We start from the raw sequence: 13,142 nt of genomic DNA, 5'->3' as shown, positions 1-13,142 counted from the left end.
ATCAGCAGCTTTGTTTATCCAAGCAAATCTCTGTCCTCTCCATTCAGGCAAGCCTTATTGCTGCCTATAAACATTAGTAAAATAAACTAATTTTATCAAGCTTCCTGGAAGTAATGTTGATGGATGTATCCTTCCTCTAGTTCAAACTGTCCTAAATATTCTCAATAAATGATGCCTTGTCTTGGGATAACCTCTTTCAAGGTGGCCTTTTTAAAAACCTAAATATTTAACATTTTTCAAGTGTTATTTTTCAAGGGTATTATTACTTCTATTCTTATGGTATACAGAGCAGTTTTGGAAATCTGCCTAAAATGATTTGAAATTACCCTTCATTTAATTTTCCCTGTAAAGATTTTCTCATTCTTCCCTTTTTTCCCTTCTCTATAAATGGCCACTTAAGCAAATAGAATTAGTTTGACTAAATTCATTTCTCATGCCATTGTAGAATTTATAAAAAAAAATTAAACAATTATCACAACCAATGGGGGAAATGTTTATTTCAATGCTAAATTATGAGTTATAATTACATTGCCTAAAGAAAAAATCTTTCTTTAAGATTATGAGGATTTAAAGAAGTAATTATCAGTTTTCTTTTCTCTTAATGTAATACTTTACATATTTATACATTGTGCTTTATTTACTTTTTTTTGGTTCCAGCGAGGGCCAGCAAGATCAAGGGGCATGGTAGAACCAAAATCTTTCTCACAAGAAAGATTCAAACTCTAAATCCAGTTCTAGGAAAGTTCCAACTATATTTCCCCCTGAAAGGTTTGCCTTTACGGAGCCATATGGGGATTAGAGGAAAGGGGCTGTCAGCATAACAGACATCTCCTAATCTACTATCAAACCAACTTTATTCATTCCTTCTAGAAGTTGTAAACAGTCATTGAATACTACCAGGCCCTGTGTTGGGTGTTGAAGACATAAAGATAAGAAGACAAGGTCTCTGTCCCCATGGCGTTGGTCTCACCACTAGTCTGTAACCACAAAATGGATCATTAAAATTTCAATAACATAAGTAGAATGGCTGGATTAGTAGTCTCTAAAGTAAAGAAGTAACATTGAAGAACCACCAAATCTGCCCCCAAGAATCAGGTACAAAAACTATTTCTTAAGGAAGTGTATTTAGTAGAAGAACAAGCCTAAGGAAAGAGGTCTCTAAAGGGGGCCTGGCAGGTGGGCGTTTTGCAGCAATCTTCAAGATGTATGATATGGAAACTCACCATAGCCAATTTCAGGCTACCAACCTTACAAACTTTATGAGTATTGAATAATTTACTCTAATCTGCTCAACTTAAGTAGTACTCAGATTTCAGCTACTTTAAGTTACAACTCAAATATGATTTAAGTTGTACTCGCCAAAAAATTTTTTTAAATCAGTAGGCAACATTTCTAAGTAATTATTGGAACGCTCCCTCTTCCTGTGCTTACTATTTTGGGAATCTTCTGTCTAGAGAAGGGAGATAAAATTCCTAAGTGCTGAAACCGCAAAGAAGCTATAGAAATATATGAGTGTAGGGAAGTGCTTACTAAATTAAGAATTTCAGAATGGGCCTTAAATCCCTGAGACAATGCCATTGAGCACAGATATAAACACTTTATACTTGCCTTTATTTTAAAATGAGCCAATCATTTTTTCTTGTTTAGGAAATAAAACATGAAACCTGAACTTAAGAGGAAAATAAGCAATTATACAGATTTTTGATATCCGCTTACAAGTTGTAATTTTTATAATTCCTTTTTGTGAAAATTATACCTTATATTCATTCTTGTGTGTAACATATGTATACACATACATATACACACACACATTTCCATTTCTTTCAGACTAGTCACAAATTAGATTTGAACTGAATGTTTATACAGCCTACTGGTTGTGCCATGGAATTACAGAACTGAAAGCTTTCCCTTTTCTAATACTACAAACAGTTCAGAATTACCAGATTAATAAAATTATTGTGGAGAATGAAAGGTGTTGCTTCTTTAAAACCAAATCTACCTTTATCTATTCTTCTATGTGTTAATAAAGTTGAAATACTTGATACTGCATAACCTTCTGCAGTATCTTTTGTCCTTTTCCTCCATGAGAAATCAGTTTCCTTGCATCAGAATAAGTCAAAATTCCCTCTCTCTGTACGTGCCGCAAACAAGAAATATTAGTAGTATTATCGAAGAGTTCTTGCACATGAATACAGGTATATTTCTTAAACTGACATCAAAAATTGTCCTCCTAGAGACAGCACCTGCTGTTTACAAAGTTGTGAGCCAAAGATCAAAATAAACTATTTCAGGACAGGTGTCAGGGCACTTTTGTGTTACCCCGTATTTGTATCCTTTATCTTCAACACCCTATGAAGTGAGCAGGTGATGGTATCCCCGTTTAACTTACAGATGTATCCCCATTTAACATACGGATAAATTATGGCACAGAAAATTTATGCTTATCTTTCCAGGATCAGTCTGAAATTGAACCCAGTTTCTTAATAGCTGGTCTTGAAGCTTAAAATCAAGAGTAATAATTTAAAATATGTAATGATGTTAACTTAATATTAATGAATTACAGATTACATTTAAACTGTTTCTTTACGCTATAGATGTTTTGTTCCCTTATTTTTAGAATAGTAATATTCCTTCCCCCCTTTTTTCCTTTTGTAGAAAGCGGAAGGAGGATTAGTGGATAATTATATTGCTGTGATTGCAGCACCTGTGTGTTATTTTTTTTGATTGGCTAGTTCTGTATTAAAGATTCCTACTAGCTAAAAGTCTCCCTCATCAAATGGTTTTTATTAGCTAATTTTGGCTTGAGTTGTTTTAAATTTACAACCAAAATCTGCTTACTTCAACTTAGATTTGTACTTTACATTTTTGTTCTGAATTTTTTTGTTTACCTTCACCTTACCCATTTCGGTTTTTTAATTTCAATGCCAATGGCAACATGCACTCACCATATAAAACAATAGCTTGAGTTGTCCTGTTGTTGCCAGCTGTGGAGTTTGTGTGCCACTCAATGTATATGTACTAATAACTCTTCCCTAGAGAGATGCCTTTTATGGAGTAAGTGTCTAACCTATTATAATGAGATATAGGAATTAACTGCTTTGGATGATTACAATTGCAGATTCTAACAGCACTGTTTGGAACTTTAATCATCTCAATCACAAAAAGCACCTCGTTGTGGACTCAGAACTGTGGTTTAAGTGCTTAGAGTTTATTATATTTCCTTAATACATGTTTTCAGAAGTAAAAAAAGCGGGGGGCGGGGGGAGATGTAAGTCCCGTAGATTGGGTTGGCTTGTTTTCATGTTGTTATTTATTTATTTGGCTACATCAAACTGGGAAACTTATAAAGATCATTTAGCTTTTAGAAGGTGATTTACCTTAGATATAATTATTTTACCAAGCTAACAGTGTTTCCTGAAGTTGTCTCCCCAAAAAGGAAACTTACCTAATAAGTGATGAGCACTGTAGTTTTTTCATTTAAATTCAACCGTTAATGATTGCTTCCCTTCACTCTGCCACCCTGACTTGAACTTTTAAAATAATTTTAGAAAGCATTGTTTTCATTAATGAAATTTATTTAATTAATTTATTGTAAATTTATTAAATATATTTTATATACAAAATGAATATGTTATATCTGGATAATTTTAGTTTTGTGCAGCTGTGTATTAGGGTTTTTTCCATTTTATAAGCCTCTTTGTATAAGGAAGTAGAATTAGTCTGCAAAATGTATTTTAGCTAGATAATCATTTTCTTGCTTTGATGAATTTACTACATTGGAAATATCCTCCTTGCTTTAGAAATATTAACATTTGCTTTCTGCCTAATTTTTATATAAACTCTAAATATAATGTAAAATATTTCATTTATAGGCCCTCTGAAAGTAGAACATTTTTAAAAGCAGGTAGGTGTCTCCACCCTACTTTTCATGAAGTGTTTTACCCATTCAAGCAGACTTTTAAAAACAGCTTGTTTTGATAGCAGACTGTTCTCCTGTGGGCCTTCAGCCTTTGCTTCCTGGCAGCACCTTTGGTGCGAAAAGAGAGTGATCAATTGGAAGACTATCAGTGCCAGCATGCATAGAGTGATAAGTTAACACACCACTGGGAATTTCTAGGGCCCACCAAGATACTTCACTTCTAATGTGCTAACAAGCTCATTTTTCTACCTCTTGCCTCTTCAGTTATTTTTTTTCTCAGAAGAGCTTAGAAGTTGAGTGCATCAGGCATAATGAAAAGCTCTGTAGGAGGGAGAAGCAATAACCCCATTTTTCCCTTTTCAGCCAAATAGAAAATTAGTTTCTGGTAATACACAAAGGCCAGTATTTTTTGTACAAGGGGCACTGCTGTGAATCAAAGGACTCTATTAACTGCAGAAAATTCGGCAGCTGTGAATCTCCCCCAATGAAAAAAGTACTTTCCAACAAGTTGTGAGATATGTGGTATTATTTAGATTGTACCATCAGTTTCATCCTCTTCTATTGATAACCATATACCCCCTTTAAAAGTGTGCTATATTACTTGTTTATGTTAAGACTCAAAAATGTCCATATTATCCTCATGTAAAATCCTTGATGCTGATCATTTTAATATGCATCTTGTCCTGTTGCTTCCCACCTCAAAAGTAAAATTCTTTTGAAGTTCACCCCCAGTGTACAGAATGGAAAGTAATAGATTGCCAGGAATTGGGATTCAAGGTTATTTTAATATTTGATACATAAGATAAATTGTAACAGAAGCAGATAAATTGTAATATGAAAGCCACTTAGCAAAAGATACCACAATCAAAGTCAAGTGCGTAATGAATATAGTCTTGCCTTTAACTCTTATACTTTTTTTTTTCTCTTCTTACTCAGTGAACTTGTAAATATAACTAACTGGCCATGGTATCTCCCATTGAATTATTTAAAATTATCTTCCTCTCAAATTATTTTTTTGGGTCTTGGCTTAGTCTACAATTTCTAGAGTTTTAGAACTATATAATAATTAAATTGCATTTTTTTAAAAAAATAAGGAATTTTGAGGGAAAATATTGAAGTGGACTTTGGGGAAAAATTCAGTGGAAAAAAAGAAGAACCAGTAGACAAAATTTTTATTATCCTTATTTAAATGTCTTATGTAAAGCCTGTCAACATAGCACACTGAGTACCACAGGGAAACTTTTAAAAGTTTTAAAAGAAAGGTTAACTGATTTCTCATTTCAGGAACTATACGACATGAAGTCAGCATGTGAGTTTTTCCTGATAATTGTATGTTGCTGCCTGCTGCTCTACATTTTGACAGCCATTTCCATAGTTGCTTTCGTGAACAACAGAAATATTCTCTCTCTTTCTCGCCCTCTCTGTGCTAACAGCACAATCAGGCCTGCTGAAACAGGAAGCCTGGAGTGGGTTGTTCAAAAGCAACAACACTTCAAGGTACTGGTTGCTTGTCAATAATATCAGAGAAGAAAATGTGGTGAAAGGGAACTACAGTATTTTTCTGTCAGTGTCAGTGCCCTGGAGATGCTTTGTTAGACAGTATTTAGGAGTCCTGTGGACTCTTTGCAAATATTCCTGCTTGTTTCAGTGTTATAATTGACTAGATATTTTTTCCCAGCATACAGATTCAGCTATGTATTTATCTTAACCACATGGAGTTAGTTATTCGAGGATTACAGCAACAGTAGTCTTCCATTCAAAATGAGAACAATTGTTGAGAAAATGCAGGGATTTTAGAAAAAGAAGAAGATATATAGGAATTTTTCACAATAAATCTTTACAAATGAAAAACAGAATTTTGGACATAGTACCTTAAGCAACATTACAATGTTTCTTGCGTGGCTTTTGAGAGTAAATCTGCAGATGGAAGCTGATTAACAAGAAAAGATGAGCCTAGGCTGATATAAATTTCAGCCTAGACTCCTGATAGAAATTGAATCCTTTCTCGAGTAAACTGTTAACTTCCTTCATTTCAGCAGTTTAGTATTATTGTAATTATTACCTAATAAATGTCTCCCTGTTAAGCTGTCATTTATAGTGGGATCATGAAGAGTAAACATACATTAAAAACTATATTTTTGCACTTTAAAAAGCCATACTGTTAATGATGTATAAGAATAATTAGTGAATAATTCTATTTATTAAGAAGTAATGGCTTAGCAATCATAACAGTCCTTTTTGATAAGATTTTTTTTCCAGTATAAGCTGCACTTAAGTTTATCCTTAACCAAAGGAAATCAGCTATGAGGAGAGAGCACGATACCTGCAAACAATTGTCCAGCACCACTTAGAACCAACAACATTTGAAGATTTTGCAGCACAGGTTTTTTCTCCAGCTCCCTACCACCATTTACCCTCTGATGCCGGTAAGATTAAAAGCGAGTATTAGTTACTTGTTATTGGAACTTGAAATGCAGTACCCTTTTGTTCTAAAAACTTGCTTGAAAAAAATTCTAATCATTGAAATATGAATTTTTTATCACTATTTAATATTTGAATTTGGCCTATAAATTTGATTTATGGTTTCTTTTACCTAAATGAAGTTCCTTAGAAAGTCAACAATCTTCATAAAAGTACATGTACCACATTTTATCTGAGCTAATATTCAATGACTCTTGCATCTTCTGGAATCATTTCTGAAGTATCTGCAAAAGAAATACAAGTTAAGCATGCACTCTGAACTTTAGAGGATCAAATTTTGTGGCCAAGAATATCACCCCATCATCTCTGATTTTACAGCTAAAGCTAAAATAACTGGTCTAGATTTAGAAGTACTTAATATTGTAATTTATGTTATAATAATTAAAAAGTGTAAGAGGGTACTGCATTTTATGATTAATTTTGAAGAAATCAGTAAGAAAATAAATGACTCGTGGCCTTCCTATTCTGTAATATCTTGCACTCCTTATGATTGTTTCATTTATTTTCCCTCTTTAGATCATTAAATATCAGTTCTGTTTATCTGAAGGTAAGACAAAGTGTCAACCAAAACACCCTCTGTTCTTCTCCCATTTCCTTTTTTCAAAATTAGCAGGCTCTAAGCTTGTAACTTAAACAATAAGTAAACTTAACACTGTCCGGTTCATACTAAACATTTCAGAAATTGTCACTAAATTTTTTCCAGTATTATACTGACTAACCCAGGTCTGCATGAAACACTAACATGGTTTGGGGATAAAAATAACTAATAATAGAATCCCTTGGTTGAAATTAGTTACACCTTGTTATATTGACCTTTTTTTTCTGTTTCTCAGCATGAAAAAGTAGTACTATTGAACTGAAGTAGTGTGTCTTTGTATTTTGTGATGTGTTGCTTTGTTATTGGATATCCTAACTCATCAAATGATAACTGTCTGTGTGCCTTGCACTTCACTAGGCACCTGAAATACAAAGATGACTGTTGTAATGGTATTCAAGGGAAGCAGGAAAAGAGAACATAATATGCTTGAAGTTTATCATAATAAACCTTCAAATTCTCTTTATATTAAATAAGTTTTCTTTATATTAAATAAATTCAAAAGGCACAACACTTCTTTTCTAGCCTAATTTATTTGGAAAAAGTTACTGTAATTCTCAATTGAGATTTAATTAGTGAAATTAAAGCTTCCATTCCTGTCATCATTAAATTGCCATTAGAAAAATAATTTTACAAAAAATTTAGATCCCTTTCAGATAGTATAAAAGACCTAGCAAAGACAAAACCGTATTAGACCAGGTTGAATCTTTTGAAAGAGATAAAAAGTCTAAGATTCACTTTAATGGATTGACACTATTCAAAATTACTCAGTTTGGCATTAAAAAAGATGGTAAAAGAGAAATATTAAATTAATGAACAGCAAAATAACTAATTAAGTATATCTGGCAATTTTCTTGTTTAATAATGGAGAATGTCCGATAAAATGTCAGATTATATTAAAAGAGATATGAATAACACTTGTGTATCCTATAGTCAAGCCATAAATTTCACAAGTGAAAAATATTGATAATAGAACCACACTTGGACTAACTTTCCCCCTTAGATTGATAAAGGCTGTTCAATTCTCATGTGTCATTGTTTACCAGCTGTACTCTTTCGTATTTGTCATCTTAATGTTCTCCCCATATTTTGCATGTTATCCTGCACATTTGGCCAGGTATTATGGAAGTGAGTAGTATCTCACTTCTGAGACATTAAAGGATGCTACAGCAGCCAAGTCAAGGTTCTGTTGGCTTCATTTTTAATGTGTCATACAAAATTATTGTGTAAGTTGTTTAAAATAACACTTATGAGTCTCTAAATAGTAGTAAAAATGTGAATTTGAACATAAATAACACTTATGAGTCTCTAAATAGTAGTAAAAATGTGAATTTGAACATAAACCTAATATTGTGCTACAAATTTTTTTCAGTTAATTTTTAAGAGTTGTCACTGCATTTAAGAACCATCCTCTAATTTTAATATGCCCTCTGATTTTCAAAAGGGTGTTTTTGCTTGTAAATAACTTGTGCCAGTATTACTGAATATATTTCTATATAAGTTTTTGCAGACTTTAATAGTTATGACATAAATTTTTATCAGAGTGGTTCTCAGTTAAACACAAAATAAAAATGAAATATTTACTCTTAGAGTAGCAAAAACATAGAATCTGAAAATTGATTTTTTTCCAGTTATCTCAAATCTTAATTTTTCTGTCATAAATCCCATACATATAGAGCTCCCTTTAAAGTTATAAGTCAAAGTGGACAGAGAAGACATAAAATAAGCTGCATAACAGCAGTTTGGACCTGACTGCTGGTTTGCAAAAATGACATAATACTGTGAAGTTTTTAATCTTTTTTCTAGCAGAAGTATAAAATGTGTTCACCACATTGAAGAAATGGATTCATAATTGCAATTGAAAATCAACTTTAGATATCCTGTGCATACCCTGTGTATATAAAATAGTACTAAACAATACTGATATAGTCATTTGAAATTAAGTTTTAAAGAAATGCCAGAATGGTGATTATATTCTGTCTAACCAACACTATAACATAATTATATTCAGTGGAATAGTATAGAAAAATAGTGTTTTTTCAAGATTTCTTAATTTGGTTCAAGATTATCTAAAGCCCACTTTCTGGTTAGCGGTAACGTGCATATCAACTGTGGTGACATTTAAATCCGAGAAAACGTTTTTCCGTATTACTTTCAGTATTATTAAAATAGATATGAAAGATTTTGGTGCATCATAGTTGATCCATAAATTTTGTAACTGTATTTTCTCAAAATGTACTGTCTGTGGCAGTAGACTGATACTTAAGGGAAATTATTTTTATCCCTAAGGTCATTGAGGGAAATATCGTGATGTCACACTTTGTTGATCTTTCATAACTACGTTAAAATATTATTAGATTTTTCTTGTCTTTTATTTTTAAAAAATTACAGGAAAAAATCCCTTTATCTTTGTCAGGCATGTGTGTGGAAAATATCAAAAGTTTTTAGTGACTTCTTAAAGTTTTTTCATATTTACAAATACCTCTCCTTTAATTACAAACTTTAAAATGAAATTACTGCTCTTCTTGGCCAGATTACACTGTTTGTTCGTATGTACATGTTTCTCCCAATGTTATATTGTCTTTTCAACATTATCTTTTTTTATTTTGTAATAAGAGAAATTCTAGAATGACAACAAGAAACAGGATCCTGTTTTGCTGAAAGTGTATAGTAAATATTAATTGGTTTAACTTTCTCAATTTCAACATTAAAAATATACTCATTTTTTGGAGTATTATGTCTTTAAGTTAGAGATTTTAGTTATTTAACAATTAAAGTGTTGATAGGTGTTTCTGTCTTTCTGTATTCATATATACATATATATACATACACAAACATATATCTATACATACATAACACTTTTTATAGTTACTTTTGGAGAACATAGGGGTTCCTATTTAAAGCAATATTATAAAATTAATAAAATTCAAATATAATTTTTATGATACCAAATTCAGAGATAATCTAGAGTGACTATGAAAACGTAGAGTAGTATCTAGTCTGCCTTCTAACCTCAGTTATTCTGTTAATTTGCAAAATCTGTATTCCCATATGTAGATAGGATGGGATTTATGATGGTCAGATCTATTTCTTTGAATCTTTGAGTGGGATGGATCATCAAAATTTAGCCATTGCTTTAGGTAACCTTTTTTAGCTCAATGTCCTTCTTTAAAAGTTATTTAAACTACTCAGGCTTTGAAATGATCTGAAATAAAATATTTTAGCTCCTTAGAAGGTAGTTATTTTATAAATATCTTAAATATTAGTAAGTGCCAACAGAAGAATTAGTTGCCTGCAATATATAACATAAGCTATAAATTTGTTTATTTAATGGTTTGGTTTTTGTTTTTGTTTTTTTGAGACAGAGGCTGGAGTGCAGTGGTGCAATCTTGGCTCACTGCAACCTCCGCCTCCCGGGTTCAAGCAATTCTCCTGCCTCAGCCCCTCAAGTAGCTGGGATTACAGGCACATGCCACCACTCCTGGCTGATTTTTGTATTTTTGGTAAAGACGGGATTTCACCATGTTGGCCAGGCTGGTCTCAAACTCCTGACCTCAGGTGATCCACCCACCTCAGCCTCCCAAATTGCTGGGGTTACAGATGTGAGTCACCATGCCTGGCTAATTAATGTTTTTAAAAACAGATTTCTACTCATATTAATTTATCATTAGATTAGCCTGAAATTACAGGCAGCCAGATATGTTCTGTTTCATACTTTGAACTTGGAAATTTGGCTTATATGTTGTTGACCAAGAGGCAAGTAATAATCTTAAATAAGACCCACTAACCTTTTGTGATAACTTTATGCTGGTTCAGTTTCCACATAGAGCATTCATTCAGATGTGAAATTTTTGTAATGAAAATAATAAAATCATAATTGTGCTATTACTGAGTGCCAGACACTGTGCTCGGTACTGTACATACATTCTCTCATTTAATCTTCATTGCAGTTCTATGAAATAAAAGAAAAAAATGCTTACCCAGAGTTACCTGGTACTTTGTCAAGCTAGTATTTCAACCCAGACCAATCTGACTTCAGAGGGCATGATCTTAACTATTACAGTCACCCATTTAGTCTAAATATTTTCATCCCCTTCCTGCTGTTGATAGAGAGATATTGCCCAATAACCTGTTATATTTACAAATTATAAATTGTTAAAGATTTTTATTTTAAGGGTTTTACTTTCCCACCCATTGAAAAATCTTTTTTTTCCCCCATATATCTTTAAGGTTGCCAGGGGAGAAGTATGAGCTTTGGAATCAAACTAATCTGGATTTAAATCGTAGTTCTGCCAGTTGTTATCCATATAAATGCAAATTAATCAATTCTTCCAATTTTTTCATTTGTAAGGAGGAAGTAAAATATGACAAGCTTGGCCTGATTTGTTCTAAGTCTAAAATGCTAGTAGTTCTTGAATGTATCTTAAAATGAAACCACATTTGCCTTTATTTCTCTACTATTTTAAATTATGTTATTTCCTGGCCAGGCATGGTGGCTCACACCTGTAATCCCAACACTTTGGGAGGCTGAGGCAGGCAGATCACTTGAGGCCAAGAGTTCAAGACCAGCCTGGCCAACATGGCAAAACTCTTCTCTACTAAAAACACAAAACTTAGCTGGGCATGATGGCACGTGCCTATAATCCCAGCTACTCAGGAGGCTGAGGCAGGAGAATCACTTGAACCCGGGAGGCAGAGGCTGCAGTGAGCTGAAATCGCGCCACTGCACTCCAGCCTGGGTAACAGAGTGAGACTCCCTCTCAAAATAAATAAATAAAAATAAAAAATAAATTGTGTTATTTGCTTTATGATATTCAGTGCCATCCATGCTAATCTTAATAACTTATCAACTCCTTTAAAAATATTAAAAGCAAGGTTATTTGGGTAGCCTTTAACCTTTAAGATAAGGTTATATTTTATAGGACTATCAGCATAAGAGAGGATAAATTTCCTTCAAACTAAATTTAATGGTATGTTGTGCTTTTCACATTTGAACAGTAATATTTTGTATAGGTGGTCATTTTCTTCAAAAATGTTCCTCATTTCTATCCCTTCGTTTCTAATCCTCATCTGTTCTGATTCAAAATGTATCAGCTTTTATTTTTCTCTGTTTAATAGCATTATTACGTAGCTATACTTACTGTGCTCCTATGTGCCAATATCTTTGCATATGTAATCTTAATCCTTGGGACAACTTGACAAAATTGCAAGTATTATCTCCATTTTACAAATACAAAAATGTCTCAAGTCAGTTTGCCCAAGATCAAACAGCTGGTAAAGTGACAGAGTCGGCATTTAATCTAGGACTGTCTAACCTATGCCCATGTTCTTTCTAACAAATCACATCATCGCTGGAGTTCAGTATTAATTGAAATTGCTTTTAAAGATATAATATTTTATAGGGCTATATCTGCCCAATAATTAGCAGCTTTAAACCAGTCATACCTGTCACCAAACAGTACAAACTAAACCACAATAAAAAACGATCTTTCGAGCTCCCTCTTATAATCCCTATAGATCCCAAAAGTCATATTCATTATGTTAATTCTAATAATAGTTTATTGTAATCAGTGTGCAATATATGAATCAATTTATCCCATCAGATTACACAGTCTGTGTGAGCACTGTAAGAATGTTAGTAACAGATACGGTATGCACAAACATAGGAGCTCATGTGTACTTTTAAAACCTCATCCTTGAGGATATATTAATAATAGAAATAAATCAGCATTCTTTATGACTCAAGGAGTATAAATCAATAGGTAGACTAGGAAGTGAAATGAAATGTAGGTTGTTACTACATTTTTTATATCTAAAATTGAGGTCTTTCTATTGTAAATTATTTATAGAGTTTGGGAATGTTGAATGTATACCACAAATGTAATTTGCTAAATTGTTAGGAAGTACTGATATCTATACACCACACACACTAAAAATCCTTATTTGACTCAGTTGAGTGAAGGGAGGTTTCACTTTAAAGGCAGTGAGGAAGACATGGAAGAATTGTTTTTGAGGAAAATATTCTTTGAGTTTGTCATAATGTAGAGCAGTGCTCTCTGATAAAGCCTTCCTTCTATGGTGATGGAAATGTTCTATATCTGCACTGTCTAATGTGGAAGCCACTAACTACATGTGGCTGTTGAACAC

General features: G+C 32.8%; 1 protein-coding gene across 8 annotated transcripts in view; it reads left to right on the top strand.

The window, feature by feature from the left end:
* The window catches only part of RALGAPA1 (Ral GTPase activating protein catalytic subunit alpha 1), a 278,460-nt gene that overhangs the window by 261,402 nt on the left and 3,916 nt on the right, over positions 1-13,142 (top strand). For 7 of the 8 annotated variants that reach the window (XM_054530032.2, XM_054530037.2, XM_054530036.2 and 4 more), the window contains one exon: positions 6,221-6,345. In XM_054530032.2, the coding sequence (XP_054386007.1) occupies positions 6,221-6,345 (125 nt within the window). Of the gene's footprint in view, positions 1-6,220; positions 6,346-6,916; positions 6,948-13,142 lie in introns of all 8 variants that reach the window. The other variant, XM_054530033.2, reaches the window with a different exon arrangement.

The sequence above is a fragment of the Pongo abelii genome, chromosome 15 (genome assembly GCF_028885655.2).
Source record: "Pongo abelii isolate AG06213 chromosome 15, NHGRI_mPonAbe1-v2.0_pri, whole genome shotgun sequence".
Taxonomy (NCBI): domain Eukaryota; kingdom Metazoa; phylum Chordata; class Mammalia; order Primates; family Hominidae; genus Pongo; species Pongo abelii.
The sequence above is the reverse complement of the archived record's forward strand: the minus strand, read 5'-3'. Positions and strand labels throughout refer to the sequence as shown.